Here is an 18,436-nt window from a genome sequence, read left to right as displayed (position 1 = left end):
CTTTTCTACCACACCACGACCCTGGGCAACTGATGAGCAATTTGTTGATGAGATGCAGTTGCTGCGTAGGACTCCTGAGCGGAGGAAAGGGCCGTGCTCGGAGCCGTGTCTTGCGGCAGGTGAGCTGATGTGATGGGGACCAGATACGTGAGATCCCAGCAACGCTGTTGGTGGTTTCATCAGCATGATCAAGCCTGGTACATGGAGGTTTCCTGCAGGTTCTGCTGCTGCCTCCATGTGGGCACGGTTGTTTTGGAAGCTTTAAAATAAAGATTTGAAGGACTGCATCTAACCCTAGCTCCTACCCTGAGAGTGCAGAAATTTGGGCAAGACAGCTGTGGTGGTTTGGCACTGGCCAGAATGCCAGGTGCCCACCCAAGCCACTCCATCACTCCCCCTCCTTAACTGGACAGGGGAGAGGGAAAAAAAAACCCCAACAGGCTTGTGGGGTTGAGATCAGGACAGGGAGGTCACTCAGCATTTACCGTCACGGGCAAAACAGACTCGACTTCAGGAAAATGTAATTTATTACCAATTAACTCAGAGAAGAGTAATGAGAAATAAAACCAACTCTTAAAACACCTTCCCCTCACCTCTCCCTTCTTTCCCAGGATTAACTTTGATCCCGATTTCTCTCCCTCCTCCCCCACAAGCGGTGCATGGGGGGAACAGGGAATGGGGGTTGGGATCAGTTCATCACTCTGCTGTTCCTGCCGCTCCTTCCTCCTCAGGGGGAGGGCTCCTCACACGCTTCCCCTGCTCCAGTGTGGGGTCCCCCTCACGGGAGAAAGTCCTCCATGACTTCTCCAGCGTGAGTCCTCCCACGGGTTCAGTTCTTCATGAACTGCTCCAGCGTGGGTCTCCTCCATGGGGTGCCGTCCTTCAGGAACCGACGGCTCCAGCGTGAGCCCCCTCACGGGGTCTCTGACAGCAAACCTGCTCCAGCGGGGGCTGCTCTCTCCCCATGGGCCACAGGTCCTGCCGGGAGCCTGCTCCAGTGCAGGCTTCCCACGGGGTCACAGCTTCCTTCAGGGATCCACCTACTCCGGTTTGGGGTCCTCCACGGGGTGTAGACAGTCATCTGCTCCACCGCCCATGGGCTGCAGGAGGACAGCCTGCCTCACCGGGGTCTTCACCACAGGCCGCGGGGCAATCGCTGCTCCGGCGCCTGGAGCATCTCCTGCCCCTCCATCTGCACTGCCCTGGGGGTCTGCAGGATGTTTCTCTCCCATATTCTCACTCCTCTCACTCGCTGCAATATCTGCTGCGCAACAATTTTTTCCCTCTCTTAAATACGTTATCCCAGAGGCGAAAAACGCTGTCGCTGATGGGCTCGGCCTTGGCCAGCGGCGGGTCCGTCTTAAAGCCGGCTGGCATGGGCTGTATCTGACATAGGGAAACTTCTAGCAGCTTCGTACAGAAGCCCCCCCTGTAACCCCCCCCCGCTACCCAAACCTTGCCACACAGACCCGTTACAACAGCAGAGAAGTGGTAGAGAAGGGTTGCGCTCTTCTGGGTGAATCAAGTGGGAATCAAGCGATTTCGGCTGTAATTTCAGCTTTGCACTGATTTCTTTCGGTAATCTTTGGCAAATCACTTCACCTTTCTATCCTCACGTACACCAGTGCCCCCAGAACCCCCTCCCCACATACACCAGTGCCCCCAGTACTCCCTCCCCACATACACCAGTACATCCACTATCCTTCTTGCCACACCAGTGTCGCCAGTACCCCCTTCCACCTCCAGTACCCCAAGTACCCCTCCCCACATATACCAATTCCCCCAGTACCCCCTCCTTAAACGCACCAGTACCTCGCCTACACATTCCCCCCCAACCAGTACCTCCAGTCACCCCTCCCCCATACACCAGTACCCCCTTCCACCTCCAGTACCCCAAGTACCCCTCCCCACATATACCAGTGCCCCCAGTACCCCCTCTGTACACACACCAGTACCTTGCCTACACCTTCCCCCCCAACCAGTACCCCCAGTCGCCCCTCCCCCGTACACCAGTACTTCCAGTAATCCCAGTCTCCCCTCCCCCTATACACCAGTACCCCCACCCTGCCCACACCACTACTCCCAGTATCCCGACTCATCCACACCGCCAAGGCACTACAACTCCCAGCGGCCTCCGCGGCCGGAGTCGGGAGTCCCGGAGCCGGAACTGAACGGAACGGACCGGAGGGGAACGGAGCGGAGCGGAACGGACCGGACCGGAGCCGGAACGGAACGGAACGGAACGGAACGGAGCGGAGCGGAACGGACCGGAGCCGGAACGGACCGGACCGGACCGGAGGGGAACGGAGCGGACCGGAGCCGGACCGGAGGCGGAACGGAGCGGACCGGAGCCGGAGGAGGCCGGAGCCGGCGGCCCCCGGCGGGCCCGGGCCATGGAGAGCCCGACGAGCAGCGGCTCCCTGCGGGGCGAGATCAGTGCGTGGGGGCTGGGGGGTGGGGGTGGAGGGGTAGGGGTAGGGGTTGATCTGCTGCGGGAGCGCGGTGTTGGCGTCGTGATTTGGGGGCGGGCAGGGTGGTTTTGGGGGCGAGTGGTTTTGGGGGTGAGTGGTTTTGGGGGTGGGCAGGGTGGTTTAGGGGCGAGCAGGATGGGTTTGGGGGCGGGCAGGATGGTTTTGGGGGCGGGCAGGGTGGTTTTGGGGGCGAGCAGGATGGTTTTGGGGGCAGGCAGGATGGTTTTGGGGGCGGGCAGGGTGGTTTTGGGGGCGGGCAGGGTGGTTTTGGGGGCGAGCAGTGTGGTTTAGGGGGCGAGCAGTGTGGTTTAGGGGGTGGGCAGTGTGGTTTTGGGGGTAGGCAGGGTGGTTTAGGCGTGGGCAGGGTGGTTTGGGGAGCGAGTGGCTTCTCCCAAGGGAAGGGATAAGGGGAAGGCGAGGATGCCCAACACAAGAAAGACATGGAGCTGTTGGAGCGAGTCCCGAGGAGGGCTCCCAAGATGATTAGAGGGTTGGAACAGCTTCCCTACCAGGACAGGCTGAGAGACTTGGGCTTATTCACCCTGGAAAAGAGAAGGCTCCAGGGAGACCTTACAGCAGCCTTCCAGGACCTGCAGGGGGCCTACAAGAAGGCTGGAGAGGGACTTTTTACAAGGGCCTGCAGTGATAGGACAAGGGGTAATGGTTGGAAGCTGGGAGAGGGCAGGTTTAGACTAGATACAAGGAAGAAGTTCTTTACCCTGAGGGTGGTGAGACACTGGAACAGGTTGCCTAAGGAAGCTGTGGATGCTCCATCCCTGGCAGTGCTCAAGACCAGGTTGGACGGAGCTTTGAGCAACCTGGTCTGGTGGGAGGTGTCCCTGCCTGTGGCAGGGGGTTGGAACTGGGTGGTCTTTGAGGTCCCTTCCAACCCAAACCATTCTGTGATTCATTTACAGAATCACAGACTGTCAGGGGTTAGAAGGGACCTCGAAAGATCACCCAGTCCAACCCCCTGCCAGAGCAGGACCACCCAGAGCAGGTCACCCAGGAACGTGTCCAGGCAGGATTGGAATGTCTCCAGAGAAGGAGAGCCCACCACCTCTCTGGGCAGCCTGTGCCAGGACTCTGTCACCCTCCCAGGGAAAAAGCTTTTCCTGATGTTCATGTGGAACCTCCCGTGCTCCAGCTTGCACCCGTTGCCCCTGGTCCTGTCACTGGCCGTCACCGAGCAGAGCCCGGCTCCATCCTCCTGACACTCGCCCTTCACGTATTTATAGCCATTGAGGAGGTCACCCCTCAGTTTCCTCTTCTCCAACCTCAAGAGCCCCAGCTCCCTCAGCCTTTCATCCTGAGGGAGATGTTCCACCCCCTTCATCCCCTTTGTGGCTCTGCGCTGGGCTCTTTCCAGCAGTTCCCTGTCCTTCTGGAGCTGAGGGGCCCAGAACTGGACACACTATTCCCGATGGGGTCCCACCAGGGCAGAGCAGAGGGGGAGGAGAACCTCTTTCGACCTACTGACCACCCCCTTCTAATCCACCCCAGGATGCCATTGGCCTTCTTGGCCATGAGGGCACATTGGTGGCTCATGGCCATCCTGCTGCCCACCAGGACCCCCAGGTCCCTTACCCCTACGCTGCTCTCCAACAGCTCAGTCCCCAGTCTGTGCTGGTCCATGGGGTTGTTCTTTCCCAGATGCAAGACTCTACACTTGCCCTTGTTGTAGTTGATGAAATGTCTCCCCCCCCAGCTCTCCAGCCTGTCCAGGTCTCTCTGAAGGGCAGCACAGCCTGCTGGGGTGTCAGCCACTCCTCCCAGTTGTGTGTCATCAGCAATCGTGCTGCCAGTGCACTCTCTTCCCTCATCCAGGTCATTGATTAATGTTTTGAATAGTACTGGTCCCAGTACCAACCCCTGAGGGACTCCACTAGATACAGGCCTCCAACTAGACTCTGACCCATTGACGACAACTCTCTGACTTCTTTCCTTCAACCAATTCACAATCCCCCTCACTACCCGATCGTCCGGACCACACTTCCCCAGTTTAGCGGTGAGGATGCTGTGGGAGACGGTGTCAAATGCTTTACTGAAATCAAGGTAAACCACATCCACTGCACTACCGCTGCCATCCTCTATCCACCGGGTTATGCCTTCATAAAAGGCTATCAGGCTGGTCAAACATGACTTCCCCTTGCTGAAGCCATGTTGACTGCTCCTAATGACCCCCTGATCCTTGATATGCCTAGAGACAGCGCCAAGGATAAGTTGTTCCATCACTTTTCCAGGGATGGAGGTGAGGCTGACGGGTCTGTAGTCACCTGGGTCCTCCTTCTTGCCCTTTTTGAAGGCTGGAGTGACATTGGCTTTCCTCCAGTCCTCAGGCACCTCCCCTGTTCCCCCCGACTTACCGAAGATGATGGGGACTGGTCTAGCAATGACCTCCGCCAGCTCCCTCAGCACCCATGGGTGCATCCCATCAGGGCCCATGTGTGTCCAGCTTGCTTAACTGATCCCCAACCCAGTCCTCATCGACCGAGTCAAACTCCTCCTTTCTCCTGACTTCTTCTGGGCCCTCAGGGCTCTGCGGCTCCTGAGGACAGGCTCCAGCAGGATAGACAGAGGCAAAGGAGGCATTCGGTACCTCCGCCTTCTTTGTCACCAGGGCACCCGCCTCGCTCAGCAGTGGGCCTGCAGTTCCTCTGGTGTTAGTGTTGTCTGCAGGGTATTTGAAGATGCTCTTTCTGTTGTCCTTGACCTCCCTTGCAAGGCTTAAATCCAAGGAGACCTTGGCTTTCCTGCTTGCCTCCCTACATCCTCTGACAACAGTCCTATATTCCTCCCAAGTGGCCATCCCCTCCTTCCAAGATCTATAGACTCTTTTCTTCCACTTGAGTTTGCCCATCAGCTCCCTGTTTAACCACGCGGGTCTCCTGGCTCCCCTTTGTGATTTCCTACCCACTGGGATGCTCCGATCTTGAGCTTGGAAAAAGTGGTCCTTGAATATAAACCGACTCTCTCGGGCCCCTTTCCCTTCTAGTACCCTGTCCCATGGGATTTCCCCGAGCAATTGCTTGAAAAGGCCAAAGTTGGCCCCGCTGAAGTCCAAGGTTGTGATCCTGCTTGGTATTCCGTTCCTACTGCACGAGATCCTGAACTCCACCTTCTCATGATCACTGCAGCCAAGGCTGCCTTCAACCTTCACCGCTTCAGCCAGACCCTGCTTGTTAGTGAGTATAAGATCGAGCAGTGCTCCTCTCCTAGTTGGCTCATCCACCACTTGCATCAAGAAGTTATCATCGAGGCACTGGAGGAACGTCCTGGACTGTGAATGGCTGGCTGTGTAGGCCTCCCAGCAAATATCTGAGGAGTTAAAATCCCCCGTGAGTACCAGAGCCTGTGATTGCAAGGCTGCTGTCAGCTCCTGTAGAAGGCCTCATCAACTACTTCATCCTGATCAGGTGGCCTGTAATAGACACCCACAACAGTATGTCCCGTGCTAGCCTGCCCCTTGATTCTCACCCACAAACTCTCAACCCGCTCCTCATCCTCCCCTGGACAGAACTCCATACATTCTAGTTGCTCTCTCACATAAAGAGCAACTCCACCTCCTCGCCTTGTTGGCCTGTCTTTCCTGAAAAGGACACAGCCGTCCATGACCCCGTTCCAGACGTGAGCTGTCCCACCATGTCTCTGTAATCGCCACCAGATCATAACCCCTTGACCGTACACGGATTTCTACCTCCTGTTTATTCCCCATGCTGCGTGCATTGGCATAGGGGCACCTCGGGGAGCGAGCTGAGCGCGCTGACTGCCCCCGAGGGGGATGGGAGGCCTTCTGGTCCTCACTAGTACTACAACGCTGCACCACCAGTGCGAACGTGGCTACAACCCCTTCGAATCTAGTTTACAGCTCTATGTATGTATGAGCCCTGCTAATTGTTGCCCTAGAACCCTTTTCCCTCTACAAGATAAGTCTTTCCCACCTGTCAGCATCGGGCCTGGTGTCTTCTAAAACCAGCCATTATCAAAGAGCCCAAAACCCTGCCTGTAGCACCAGTCTCGGAGCCAGGTGTTTACGGACTGGATCCTTCTGTGGCTTCCCATATCATCACCCGCAACTGGAAGGAGGGACGAGAAAATGACTTGCCCTCCGGACTCTTTCAGTAATAGTCCCAAGGCCCTGAAATCTCTCTTCGTTCCCCTCGGACTACGAGATGCAGCTTTCTTCCCTCCTGCCTGGAAGACCAGCAGCGGGTAACAGCCTGATGACCGCACTAGGCCGGGGACTTTCCTAGCGATATCCCTAGCTCGAGCTCCAGGAAGACTCCAGACTATGGTGAGGGTCAAGCCGACATGCTGGGCCCTCTGTTCTCTTCAGCAGGGAGTCTCCAACAAGTCTAACTCCTCTTCTCCCTTGTGGAGGAGGGTGCTGTGCGGCTGGGAGGCCTGTCTGACTGCGGTGACACCTCCGGTACGGGCTGTCGATCCCCCACGCCCTCGCTAGCCTGGCCGTCCTCCAGCAGGGCCTCCCTCCTGTTTCTCAGAGGCTCCTGGGGAGGTGAGGCAGGCAAGGAGGGCGCTCGCCTTCTGCCACGGCCAGGAACTCGCCTCCACTCAGCGCTTTCGTTCAGGCTTCTGTCTTCCCCCGCGCAGGGGCAGGGTACAGGGGCCGCTGCGTCCTGGGTGCTCTCGGCTGGGTGCTGCCATTCCCGCTGCAGGGAGGGCAGGGCCCGGTTCCCCCCCGTCTCTCTCCAGTTCAGCCTCCCGAATGCTCCGAAGCCTTTTGATTTCCCCGTGTAACCTCTCGACCTCATCTCGCCGCGGCGCCGCTCGGCCGAGCGGATGGTCTGCCCGCTCGCACCGCACCCGGCCGTATCGCGGCCGCCCCCAGCTGCCAGCGAGAGGCTGTGGCGTCCCCTGCACCCTGGACACGTTCACCTGGCACCTCTGGCTGGCTCGCCGCGTCGCTTCCGACAGCTTTTGCCCGCGTTGCCACCACAGCTGCCGGCACCACCGACTGCTCGGGCTGCCGCCGCACGCCCAGCTACCACCAGCCGGACTTGCCTCGCCCAGAAGATGCCCCTTTGTCCCCTTCGCTTGACCTTGCTCGGCGCGCAGCGAGGTGAGAAGCACCTTTGGCTTCTCAAACTGGCAGCTTCGGCGCCCTTCCCACACAACCCCCCCTCTGGTTGCGGCGCTCCCGGTCGCCAGCGCTCCCCAGGCCGCTCTTTATAGGCGTCAGAGGGCGGCGTTTCTCTGGCAATGCCCAGGTCTTGCCCACATCTCGCGTCTCCTGCCAGAGCTGCCGGCTCCAGGCGGGCCTCTCCGCTGCTCTGGCGTCTCCTTCCCTCGGGAAAAGCTGCTGTGCGCTGAGATTCTGTGAGTCTGTGCCCTCAGAGAGCCCCTGCTACTTGGAATTATCATTGTTCCTCCATATCTTAACGTGTGCGTGATCCGAAGAGGTGGTGTAGGGGAGCTGGAGGAGAGGGGATGGTGCCTCCTTGGAGGGAGATGGCGGGTGGGAGCCACGCAACATCCCGGAGGGCCCAAACCCTGCCTCCTGCCAGCGGCTGCCAGCCTCTGCAGGGCTGGAGGTGACAGAGCTGCTTGCCCAGCTGCTGGGAAATCCTGTCCCCATGGGGACTGGTGGTGTTCTCTCTCACGTGAGCCCGCCACGTAAGGAGTTGTGGAGTCGGACAGATGGAATTTGAGGAGCCTGCAGTTTGCAGGTTGGGTTTTTTTTTGGGGAGGGAATATCTAACGGGCCTCTAATAAAATGCTGCTGGGGCTTGTTCTTTGCAGCCCTGTTGGGTGACAAAGTGATGCTGCTTGGTGGCTGGCGGTTTGAGAGCTCCTCATTTGGGCTTCTTGCTTGTCCTCACATATCCGTGAGAAGCTCCAGTGAAGGAAAAACATCCTGCCCAGGCAAAATGAACGAGGATCAAACAAGCAAATAGCAAAGCCTGCATGTACTGTGTGCTGTGAAAATCCCAGTACTCGTGATTCCCTTGCGGGGGGTGGTTTCAGTCCACCGTACACCTCAGCATTGTGTTATTCCTTGGGTCTGCTCCATCTTTCATAACCACTGGCTTGTGTTGGTGTTTGCTCCTTCATGCTGGTAAATAAAATGCAGCGTTTAGGGATGGCAAGAGGGATGGTCAGTCCGCCTGAACTACGTGACAAGGTGTTTATTTTTTTTTAAATAAGGCAAATCATCCTTTTTCTCCCACTCCATGGCTGGGAGTGCCTGCCTTGAAACAGGGGTCTTGTGGAGATGTGTTGAAAGGGGAGGAACTATAGCTGCGAGGTCTGTTTTGCAGATGGTTTTTAGTATTGACCTGTGCGCAGAGCCTACCGTGCTGCTCCTATAAACCCTGCTTTCACAGCATGCCGAGGCCTGTGTTTTTACACAGAGGACGCATTTATCTTGCTGAAGGTTGGGTGAAAATGCGCGGGGCTGTTCTTTACTCCCTCATTGCTTCCCTGAAAGCAAAACACACCTGAAAGGAGACGATACTGTCGGTTAGGGCTGGGAAGCTGAGCCCAGACTTGCCCCGTGTAAGCGTAGATGCTCAGCGAAGGCGTTGAAGCCAGAAACTGCGTTGTCGAAGCTCCGCTGACTCTTTTGGGAAGACAGTTTTTAGGTGGGCTGAGTTGCTTTCTGGAGGCGTCGCGGTTCCGGTCATTTCAGATGGAGCCAGGAAGGACAGTGCTCCTGGCACTAAATAGTTAAGACCTCACTGGGATGAATCTGGACCTAATGAAAGCTGCTGGGGTTCGACTTAGGTAAAGTTTCAAGCGAGTACAAAATGTTCCAGAAGCTGGAAGGGAAGCCAGTTACAAACAGCCCCTGAGAGGGGGGTCCACAGCGGGGTGCCCACCAACATGAAGCACCCGATTTAAAATCACGTGCTGAGCCGGGTCATGGAGCAGAATAACCTCCTCATTCCCAGCTCTCTCTTCCAGCTGCCGGCCATTGTTCCCCGCCTGCTTTTCTCCAGCACGGAGACTCGTTTGCTCCTCGTGTGTGGTTTTAATTATTTACTCCTTTATTTCTTCTTTCTAGGCTTCTGGGCCGATCGAACACCAGTTCACGAAGCAGCCAGGCGGGGAGAAATCCTGCAGCTGCAGCAGCTGATAGAGAGCGGAGCCTGCGTCAACGCCGTCACCTACGACTCCATCACCCCGCTGCACGAGGCGAGCCTGCGAGGGCAAACGCAGTGCGTCAAGCTCTTGCTGGCTGCAGGGGCCCAGGTGTGTCGTCGCGTCTGATCCAGCTGGGAGCTTCATCTTGATGTCTGAAGTTGTTTTCTGCGATCGGGATTCTCCCCATCTGGCTCTAGGCCCTTCTTGGTCACCCTGGGCTTGCTTGACAGGCAGCAGAGGATGACGGGCCTTTTCGTAGAGTTGTAGAATCATTAAGGTTGGAAACGACCTCTAAGATCACCGAGTCCAACCGTCAACTCAACACCACCGTGCCCACTAAATTGTGTCCTCAAGTGCCACGTCTATGTGTTTTTCAAACACCTCCAGGGATGGTGACTCCACCACTTCCCTGGGCAGCCTGTTCCAATGTTTGACCACTCTTTCAGTACAGAAATTTTTCCTACTATCCAATCTAATTCAGAGAGTGTTTGAGCTTGATGAGGACTTAAAACAACTGCCTGGAAGTGTTTCCATCTCTCTCCTCGCTGACTATCAGCAGCCCAGGGTGACTCTAGTTTAGATGACCCAAGTATCTAAAGCTAGCTGGGTTGCATCAAGGGGCCAGAAGGGGAGCAGGGGCCATGTAGCTTCCAGGTTTATGTTTTTTCTTGTGTTTCTTCCTCTATTTCTTTAATTTGATTATGGAAACAAAAACCAGCTAAACAGAGTCTTGGGTTATAGCTGGTGACGACTGTCTTCAAGGGCTCATGACTCCTCACGCGCTGCAGACAGCTCTCCTCAGAGCAAAGCCGGCGAAGCGGAGCACGTGTGCGCTCCCCGGTCCTCCGTGGGGCGCAGTCGGCCGGTTTGGCTGAGCCCACGGATGAAGCTGGGCTTTGTGCTGAAGCAGACGTGGAGTTTCCTTGCGTTACTCGGGCCTGAGGCTTGTAACCTTCAGCAGGAGAGCGGTAGAAAAGCGTAACGGTGGCAATAACGGCCTAAACTTGTGACATTAATGTGCGTCTGTGCCCCGAGAGTGATGGGGACGGCGCAAAGCAGGTTGCTGGCGACAGCAACCAACTCTTTCCCTAGCCCAGAGTATTTTTAGGGTTAAAAGAAGTGAAAACGTAGGCAAGAGGGTCCTGCCACGCAGCAGCCTGCGGGTACCTAGCGTTTTTTTCCTTGCCTTGAAGGTGGATGCGAGGAATATCGACGGCAGCACTCCGCTCTGCGACGCCTGCGCCTCGGGTAGCATAGAGTGCGTGAAAGTGCTGCTGTCCCACGGCGCCAAGGTGAACCCTCCCCTTTACACGGCCTCTCCCCTCCACGAAGCCTGCATGAACGGTAAGGCTGCGTGGTCGTACCTTTGCAGGGTTATTTGCAGCTGGGGGGGGGGGGGGGGGGGGGCGGGGAATAAAAAAAAAACAAACCCCAAATGTGAGATGCTGTTGTTCATCAGCCTGCAAGTATTTCAGCCTTAGGTGGGCACATCTCCTGCTGAACGCAGAGCGCAAAGTTATCGGGTGAATCAAGCCGTCCCTCGTGTTGGGTGGTTTTATCCCGCCTGACAGACGTGGGGTAAGATGTTGGGCAGGTAAAACGCCAGCTTCTTCATGCTCTGTTGGAAAACGTGGAGCCAAACCAGTAGCTTTGCTCTTGCGAGCAGAGGGGTGCCCGCCTTCTTCCCCTCTGATCCAAGTTGAGGGGGGATAAATTGCTCTGATTAAGACACGAGACCATCTTAATCGAGTAGTCCTGTCCTAGACCCCTCCTGGTGGTTCAGAGCTGCTGGAGGAGGCTGTCGGGTGGGCAGAAAGCGCCAGGGGCTGTTGGGCAGTGCTGCTGCCTGTGCCGCTCCTTGTCCCTCTCACGGCCTTTTCCAGCTGGAGGGTATGTCCAGGGGACGACGAGAAAACTGCAGGGACCAAAATGACATCCCAGCTGGCACGTGCCAGCCGCTCTCTGCTCCCCCCATCCTCTACTCAAGCCTCTTGTGGACGTTTGGATCTGGGTTACGGTGCCGGGAGCAAACATCGGGGGTGGCTGTGACGGCAGCAGAGGTAGGGGGAGTGGCAGAGGAGTTTTTGAGCGTCATTCCTCCCCTGAACTTCCACTTGCACAGGCGCAACAGCAGGAAAGCCTGGATGGGAGAGGGGCAGTGTCCTTCTTAGATGATTGTGACCAAATCTCTTCATCGTTTTGTGCCTCAGTTTCCTCTTTGTAAGAGGTAATACCTCCTCTCTCCTCCCCTTCACTGTTTTTGATATATGCTGTCCTGGATAGAGTTTCCCTTCGACTCTGAAGGCTGCGGGAGACATCATTTTTGACAAACAAATAGTTCAATATATAACTATGAGCTCCTGCTTAGCTTTCCCTCGTTAAGCCTTTTTCCTAAGGCCTGATGATGATGACTGCCTGCTTCCTGTTAAGTCATCTTATTCTTGGAAAAAGTAAAGCTGGAATGGTCTTGAAGATGATCGAGTCCACCCAGGGCAGGATCGGCAATACAACCGGCTCCACGAGCAACAGGCCATTTAGTGCAAACCCTTGAGTTCAGGGGTGTTTGTCCTGACTCCCTGGGAGCCCTGTTAGGTCTGGCTCAGGTCCGTGCAGCTCTGACTCTTTGTTTCTCGTGTCCTGGTCTCGGTCTTGCTCCTACAGTGTGTTGTGTTGGCTCACAAGCGTCTCTGGTTTGCATCCCAAATATTCAACAGGCTGCTTGTGGGTCAAGCTGCTCCCATCTGCTCCCGTTTGAGCTGGATTCTTTCTTTTGACTCACGCCTTCCCTTTCTAAAGGTAGCTCAGAGTGCGTGCAGCTCCTCATTGACGTCGGTGCCAACTTGGAGGCCCATGACTGCCATTTCGGGACGCCCCTACACGTGGCCTGTGCCAGGGAGCATCTGGACTGTGCAAAGTTGCTGCTCAAGGCAGGTATGGCAGCCACGGCGGGGGGGCTTCTCGGGTGGTGTCTGTGCGCAGCGTCTCCCTCGGTGCTCTGCAGCGGCGTTCTTGTCGAAGAGCTGCTTCGTTCACGGCGTAATATAGATGACAAAGGTGAAAAGTTTGGCCTTTACCTGAGCAAAGCTTAATGCTTGAGTGTTTTCCCAGCGTCTGCCTGTCGATATCTGGTTTGTGATGTCCTCAGTGACATCCCCATTCTCTTATTTTAATAAAATTCAGAACTCTTCACCCCCCTAGAGCAAAGTTTCTTTAGTTTTTTAATGATTTCATTCTGAAAGTGGTGTCAACGAGCGTGCAGGCCTTCAGCTTTGGCAGCACAGTCGTGTGGCTTTGGGTGGGTGTCAGGGAGAGATGTTAGGGTTTGATGTTGTACGGAAACCCAGAGATGACGTCACTTCATACCTCAGGGACACCTGGTGAGTGTTACGCCCAGATGAGTTTACTGGATGTTCAAGTCGATGTTCTGTGCTCCAGGTTTCACATCCCAGTTTTCTTGCTGCTGACTTTGGGGGAGTTGGGAGTTGGACTTCTTGTCTTTGCCCGTGCTTACCAGGAGGAGATTTGGCTCAGGGCGGGTGGGATTTGTTTCACTGAACATTAGTTGTCTAAATATTACACATCTAAGCTAGTTTTGTTTCCAACCGCTCCGGCTCCCCGTTTTGGGCATCCATTAACCCATTCCCCAGAAATACCTGTTTCTCCTCATTAACTGTAAGGGGAGCTCAGTGTGGCCACACATACCTAGAAGTCAGTTGCTTGAGTTCAGTGAGGTTCATCTCACCTCTGCTGAACAAATCTCTTGATAAAATGCAAGTGTTGGTGGCGGGGTTGGAAGGACCTTTTGCTATAAGCTCGTAAAAGCCAAACTTCCTCGGCCAAAATCTCTGTAACTAAAACTTGATCCTGCAGTAGAGCTGCGACATCTCATGGGTCTGGGGTATTTCTGTTAAACAAAGTGGCCACTGTTTGTCTTGAGTGGAAATAGTCCTTTGAGGTGACTGGGAATGGCTCTTTGCTGGCTTTGGACAGCACAGACTCAGGAAGCGATTCTGAACTTCACACTCAGCAGCTTATTTACCCGGTAACATGGACTCAAATCCTTCCTCTGCAAGGAAAACATAAAGCCAGCGAAGAAAAGTCACGCCTTGCCAGCACCGAGAACTTGTTCAGCAGTTTGGTTTCCTGTTTGTGCTGGTTTGGTTGGAGCTTGTTCCAGCTGCTCGTGCGTGTTTGAGCAGCGGGGGTTTTTTACCCTCCAGTCAAACCACTCCTTACGTTTGGGTCAAGTAAGGCTTTCGGGAACAGGTTTGTTTTTCTTTCTGGCCTCAGGGGCAAACGTGAATGCTGCTAAACTTCACGAGACAGCCCTCCACCACGCAGCGAAAGTGAAGAACGTAGATCTGGTGGAGATGCTGATTGAATTTGGAGGAAACATTTACGCAAGGGACAACCGAGGGAAGAAGCCGTCGGATTACACCTGGAGCAGCAGTCCCACAGCAAAGTGCTTTGAGTACTACGAAAGTAAGTGAGATACGATCCCCTGCCCTAGGAGTACAGTGACTGCCGGCTCTGTTGCACCGGATTCTCAGTCCACCTTGATCTGTAAATCCCTGATCATCTTCCTGGGAAGGTGTGGAGTTCTTGGTGGCAAATGTATGTCACTTGGCCATAGGCTAGCTTGGCTTGATTGTCGTTGAATAGAGGGGTAAGATGGCCCAAATCAGGCCCTCGCTGAATTCGGGACCATCTCGCGTGTCAGCATCAGCGTTTATGCTTTGATGCATTCAGTCAGGGCAAGGAAATCGCCCAGTTGAAAGCTCATTTTATTTGGGGCAGGGAACAAGTTAAACTTTAGCTGTCTGGTTTTGAAGGAGGCATTTGACTGAGGTTTGAGGGTGGCTTTAAGCCAGTTTTTGTCTCGTTGACCCTTAAAGCACCTCAGAGGAGTAATTCACAGACCCTTCGGAGCATTTGCAGGCCGCTGCTGCACGAGATGATCCTAAACATCATAGAATCACAGGATTGTAGAATGGTTTGGGTTGGAAGGGACCTTAAAGATCATAACTAGTCCAACCCCCCTGCCATGGGCAGGGACATCTTTAGCTAGATCAGGTTGCTCAGAGCCCCGTCCCTCCTGACCTTGAGTACTCCCAGTGATGGGGCATCCACAGCTTCTCTGGGCAACCTGTTTCAGCATCTCACCACCTTCATCGTTAAAAAACGCTTCCTTATAGAAAGAAATATTTTTTTCCTGGCTTTGCAGTCCTTTGTTGGCGAGCACCTTCTAACTCCTGCTCCCCCTGGTTTCTCTTCTCCCTCTAGCAGCGTCTCCTCCAAGTTATTCATTGCTGTCTTTTCTCAGAGAGCAGTGAAGTGTGCTGCTCTGGCTGCAGCTGAGCTGGCTGAAGAGGTTGAATCCTACATGCCCATAAATACTCCTTATATCTTGCCAGAATTTATTGCCCCTTAAGCCCAGCTGGCAGAACTGCACGTGTGGCTGCTTTTCAACGCAGACCTTTGCCAGGGCAGCTGACGGAGCAGATCATCCTGAGTTCCATTACGCAGCATGTGCAGGACAACCAGGTGATCAGACCCAGTCAGCATGGGTTTATGAAAGGCAGGTCCTGTTTCACAAACCTGATCTCCTCCTGTGACAGGGTGACCCGCTTGTTCGATGAGAGAAAGGCTGTGGATGTCATCTCCCTCGACTTTAGTAAGGCATTTGACGCCGTTTCCCACAGCATTCTCCTAGAGAGATTGACTGCACTTGGCTCGGAGGGGCAGACACTTTGCTGGGTGAAGAACTGGTTGGATGGCTGAGTCCAGAGAGTTGTGGTCAATGGAGTTCAATCCAGTTGGTGGCTGGTCAGGAGTGGTGTCCCCCAGGGCTCAGTACTGGGGTCACTCCTGTTTAACACCTTTATCAATGATTTGGACAGGGGGATGGAGTGCACCCTTGGTAAGTCTGCAGGTGACACCAAGTTGGGTGGAAGGGTCGATCTGCTTGAGGGTAGGGAAGCTCTACAGAGGGATCTGGACAGGCTGAATCGCTGGGCCAAGGCCAATTCCATGAGTTCCAATAAGGCCAAGTGCCAGGTCCTGGACTTTGGCCACAACCACCCCCAGCAGCGCTCCAGGCTTGGGGAGGAGTGGCTGGAGAGCTGCCCGGCAGAGAGGGACCTGGGGGTGTTGGCTGGCAGCCGGCTGAACATGAGCCAGCAGTGTGCCCAGGTGGCCAAGAAGGCCAGCAGCATCCTGGCCTGTATCAGCCATGGTGTGGCCAGCAGGAGCAGGGAGGGGATTGTGCCCCTGTACTGGGCACTGGTGAGGCCGCCCCTCGAATGCTGGGTGCAGTTTTGGGCCCCTCCCTGCAAGAAGGACATGGAGGTGCTGGAGTGTGTCCAGAGAAGGGCAACGGAGCTGGGGAAGGGTCTGGAGAACAGGTCTGTGAGGAGCGGCTGAGGGACCTGGGGGTGTTCAGCCTGGAGAAGAGGAGGCTGAGGGGAGACCTCATCGCTCTCACTGAGAGGAGGCTGTAGCGAGGCGGGGGTCGGTCTGTTCTCCCTAGTAACAAGCGATAGAACAAGGGGAAACAGCCTCAAGCTGCACCAGGGGAGGTTCAGGCTGGATATCAGGAAGAATTTCTTCACTGAAAGGGTTGTCAGGCCTTGGCAGAGCCTGCCCAGGGAGGGGGTGGCGTCACCATCCCTGGAGGTGTTGAAGAGACGGGTAGAGGTTGTACTTGGGGACGTGGTTTAGTGGTGTTGACAAAGGTTGGACTCGATGATCTTGAAGGTCTCTTCCAACCAAAACTATTCCATGATTCTATGATTCTATGAAAAGTGCTGTGCTAGCTGTATTGGTTGGGTTTTTGTCCGAGGCTGTGGGGGTAGGGAAGGCAGCTCCGTAGGACTGACTACTTCCAGAGCAGCATGCCCCATTGTCACTCTGTCCGTGCATGAGCATCGACACCCAGCATCGAGGCTGCAGACTCGGGGCTTGGGGAGTTTTCTTGGAGCTCCCAGCAGAGTGCTGAGCAAAAAGGGTTAATGCAGCCCTTAGGTGGCGAAACGGAGCAGCAGAGGAGTGTTGGAAGGAGGTTTTGTTCCGATGTACTGTGAATACAGCGTCACAAAGGGAAATCTGAAAGTCTTGGATAGCCCCAGTGGATCGGAGCGGGTGATCCGGTGGGTACCATTGGGCTTTGGGGGCTGCAGGCGAGGAAGGGAGCTGGGAGAAGCGCCCTGCAGCTCTGCTCCCTATTTTGGGTGGGATTTGCCTTGGGATGAGCCTTGGGAGAGCACACCCGCCGCTCTGCAGGGCCTTCCTTGGGCGTGCTCTCTCCTGGGGCATCACCCTCCTGCGGGGAGATCAGCCATCCGCCGAGCCGCAGCCCTAATTTCGCATCTTCTTTTCTCGTTTTAGAAACCCCTCTGAGTTTGTCACAGCTCTGCAGAGTTACGGTGAGGAAAGCCGCCGGGCAGCGAGCGCTGGAGAAGATTGCCAAGCTAAATATTCCTCAGCGATTAATCCAGTACCTGTCCTACAACTGACAGGGGCAACGGTGGCCAGGAAGGACGATATCTTTAGCTCCTGCAGTATCAAGTATTTGTCTCTTTCTCTTCTACCTCTCCCCAAGAAACTAACTTTAATTTAAGCAAACTGGTGTAAATAGTATTTATGAGGCAGCACGTCCTCTTCTCTGTGGGCAAAGGCAGGCTCAGGCAACGTGTAGCACTGGCTTGAAGTTGTCTCCTGGGGTGATGTAGACTGTCCCTGCGTTCGAGGCTGTAGCTCTTTGAGCGGGATTAATCTTGCCTAATTTTACCCGTCTCTAGCCTCAAGACGTCTCCCTATGATCGAGCCAGGCTCCCTTTCCAGTCGGGAAGAGAAGCAGATACTCCTGGAGCATGGTTCATCTGTCCTGCTGTAGGTGCCCGTGCTGGGATGATGCTCCTGTCTCCGCTGACTGCGAAGGGATTTGGAGGCGATACCCTCGGATACGGACGTCTGTGTTTCCGCAGCGGGAGCGCTGCCTCCCGCCTCTGTGCTACCAACTCAAGTGACGACTGCGTGATGCCAAGGGACAAGGCTGGAGCGACCTGCGCGCTCTAGCTGGTGGCAAATTAAGTCCCCAGCAAGCTCAGGACTAATTAGAGGCACTGCAGCCGGTTGCTGACTTCCCATGAACATCGGCGGGCTCAGCACCACCAGTGAGGACAAACTGCTGCCAGGTCAGCGTTGGCTTTGCCTGTGCTCCTGCCTCGCTAGAGGTGAGACAGCTCTTACTGTAGGGTTCCTCTAGGGCAGCACCGTGGCTAATTTTCGAGCCCAAGCAGGAAGCAGGTCTCTCTGCACGTCCCAAGGATGCTTCCCTCCAGATGGCTGGTCCCAAACAATATTCCTCCGCTTGCTCTGAGCCCCTGTGGCCACTCACTGTTCGGTTTATGTGCAATAAAGTGGCAGAGCCGCTGCCCGGCGGTGCCTCAAGTACGGCGAGGGCACGGCCCTTGTGTCCTGGATCCCTGTGGCGTGTACCCACGTGGGAAAGGCAATAGGAGGGCTGGGCTCTGCCTTGGGTTTTGAGATTTTTTATTCCCCCCCCCCTTTGAGTTTCTCCCTCAATGCTGGAGCCTCTCCAGAGGCTGGCAGCGGGAGCCAACGAGCGTGGCGCTCGAATCCTTTGGCTTCAGCAGGCGGGACTGCGGCTTTGCCCTTCGGTGATTGAAACCTTCAGGGTGACGTTCGTGCGAGCAGAGCCAAAATTGTCGTCTGCCTTCCAGCTGAGACGCTACGTGTTGTCTGGTAACCTACAGGGTACGTGGTACTCAGGGGATGGAGCTCCCTGATGCCCCCCCCCAGCCCCCCCGGCAAGTCTTAGCACTGTGATGAGAACAAAT

The 18,436-nt window shown here is 55.4% G+C and overlaps 1 protein-coding gene across 1 annotated transcript; it reads left to right on the top strand.

Moving 5' to 3' along the window:
* Positions 1-2,393: 2,393 nt before the first annotated feature.
* Positions 2,394-18,058, top strand: ASB13 (ankyrin repeat and SOCS box containing 13). Its single transcript, XM_086481075.1, has 6 exons — positions 2,394-2,436; positions 9,496-9,683; positions 10,769-10,919; positions 12,372-12,506; positions 13,866-14,057; positions 16,962-18,058. The coding sequence occupies exons 1-6, from the start codon at positions 2,394-2,396 to the stop codon at positions 17,087-17,089; spliced, it is 837 nt and encodes a 278-aa protein (XP_086337201.1). The 3' UTR covers positions 17,090-18,058.
* The last annotated feature ends 378 nt before the right edge of the window (positions 18,059-18,436 follow it).

Source organism: Leptosomus discolor, chromosome 1 (genome assembly GCF_034619465.1).
Source record: "Leptosomus discolor isolate bLepDis1 chromosome 1, bLepDis1.hap2, whole genome shotgun sequence".
Lineage (NCBI taxonomy): Eukaryota > Metazoa > Chordata > Aves > Leptosomiformes > Leptosomidae > Leptosomus > Leptosomus discolor.
Note: the sequence above shows the minus strand (reverse complement) of the source record. Positions and strands in the feature narration are given on the sequence as shown.

Excerpts from the sequence above, each read along its gene's own strand:
- ASB13 (XM_086481075.1), top strand. The coding sequence starts at position 2,394 with ATGGAGAGCCCGACGAGCAGCGGCTCCCTGCGGGGCGAGATCA. Across the intron at positions 2,437-9,495 it reads CTCCCTGCGGGGCGAGATCA|GCTTCTGGGCCGATCGAACA; the intron begins GTGCGTGGGGGC and ends TCTTCTTTCTAG. Across the intron at positions 10,920-12,371 it reads CCACGAAGCCTGCATGAACG|GTAGCTCAGAGTGCGTGCAG; the intron begins GTAAGGCTGCGT and ends CCCTTTCTAAAG.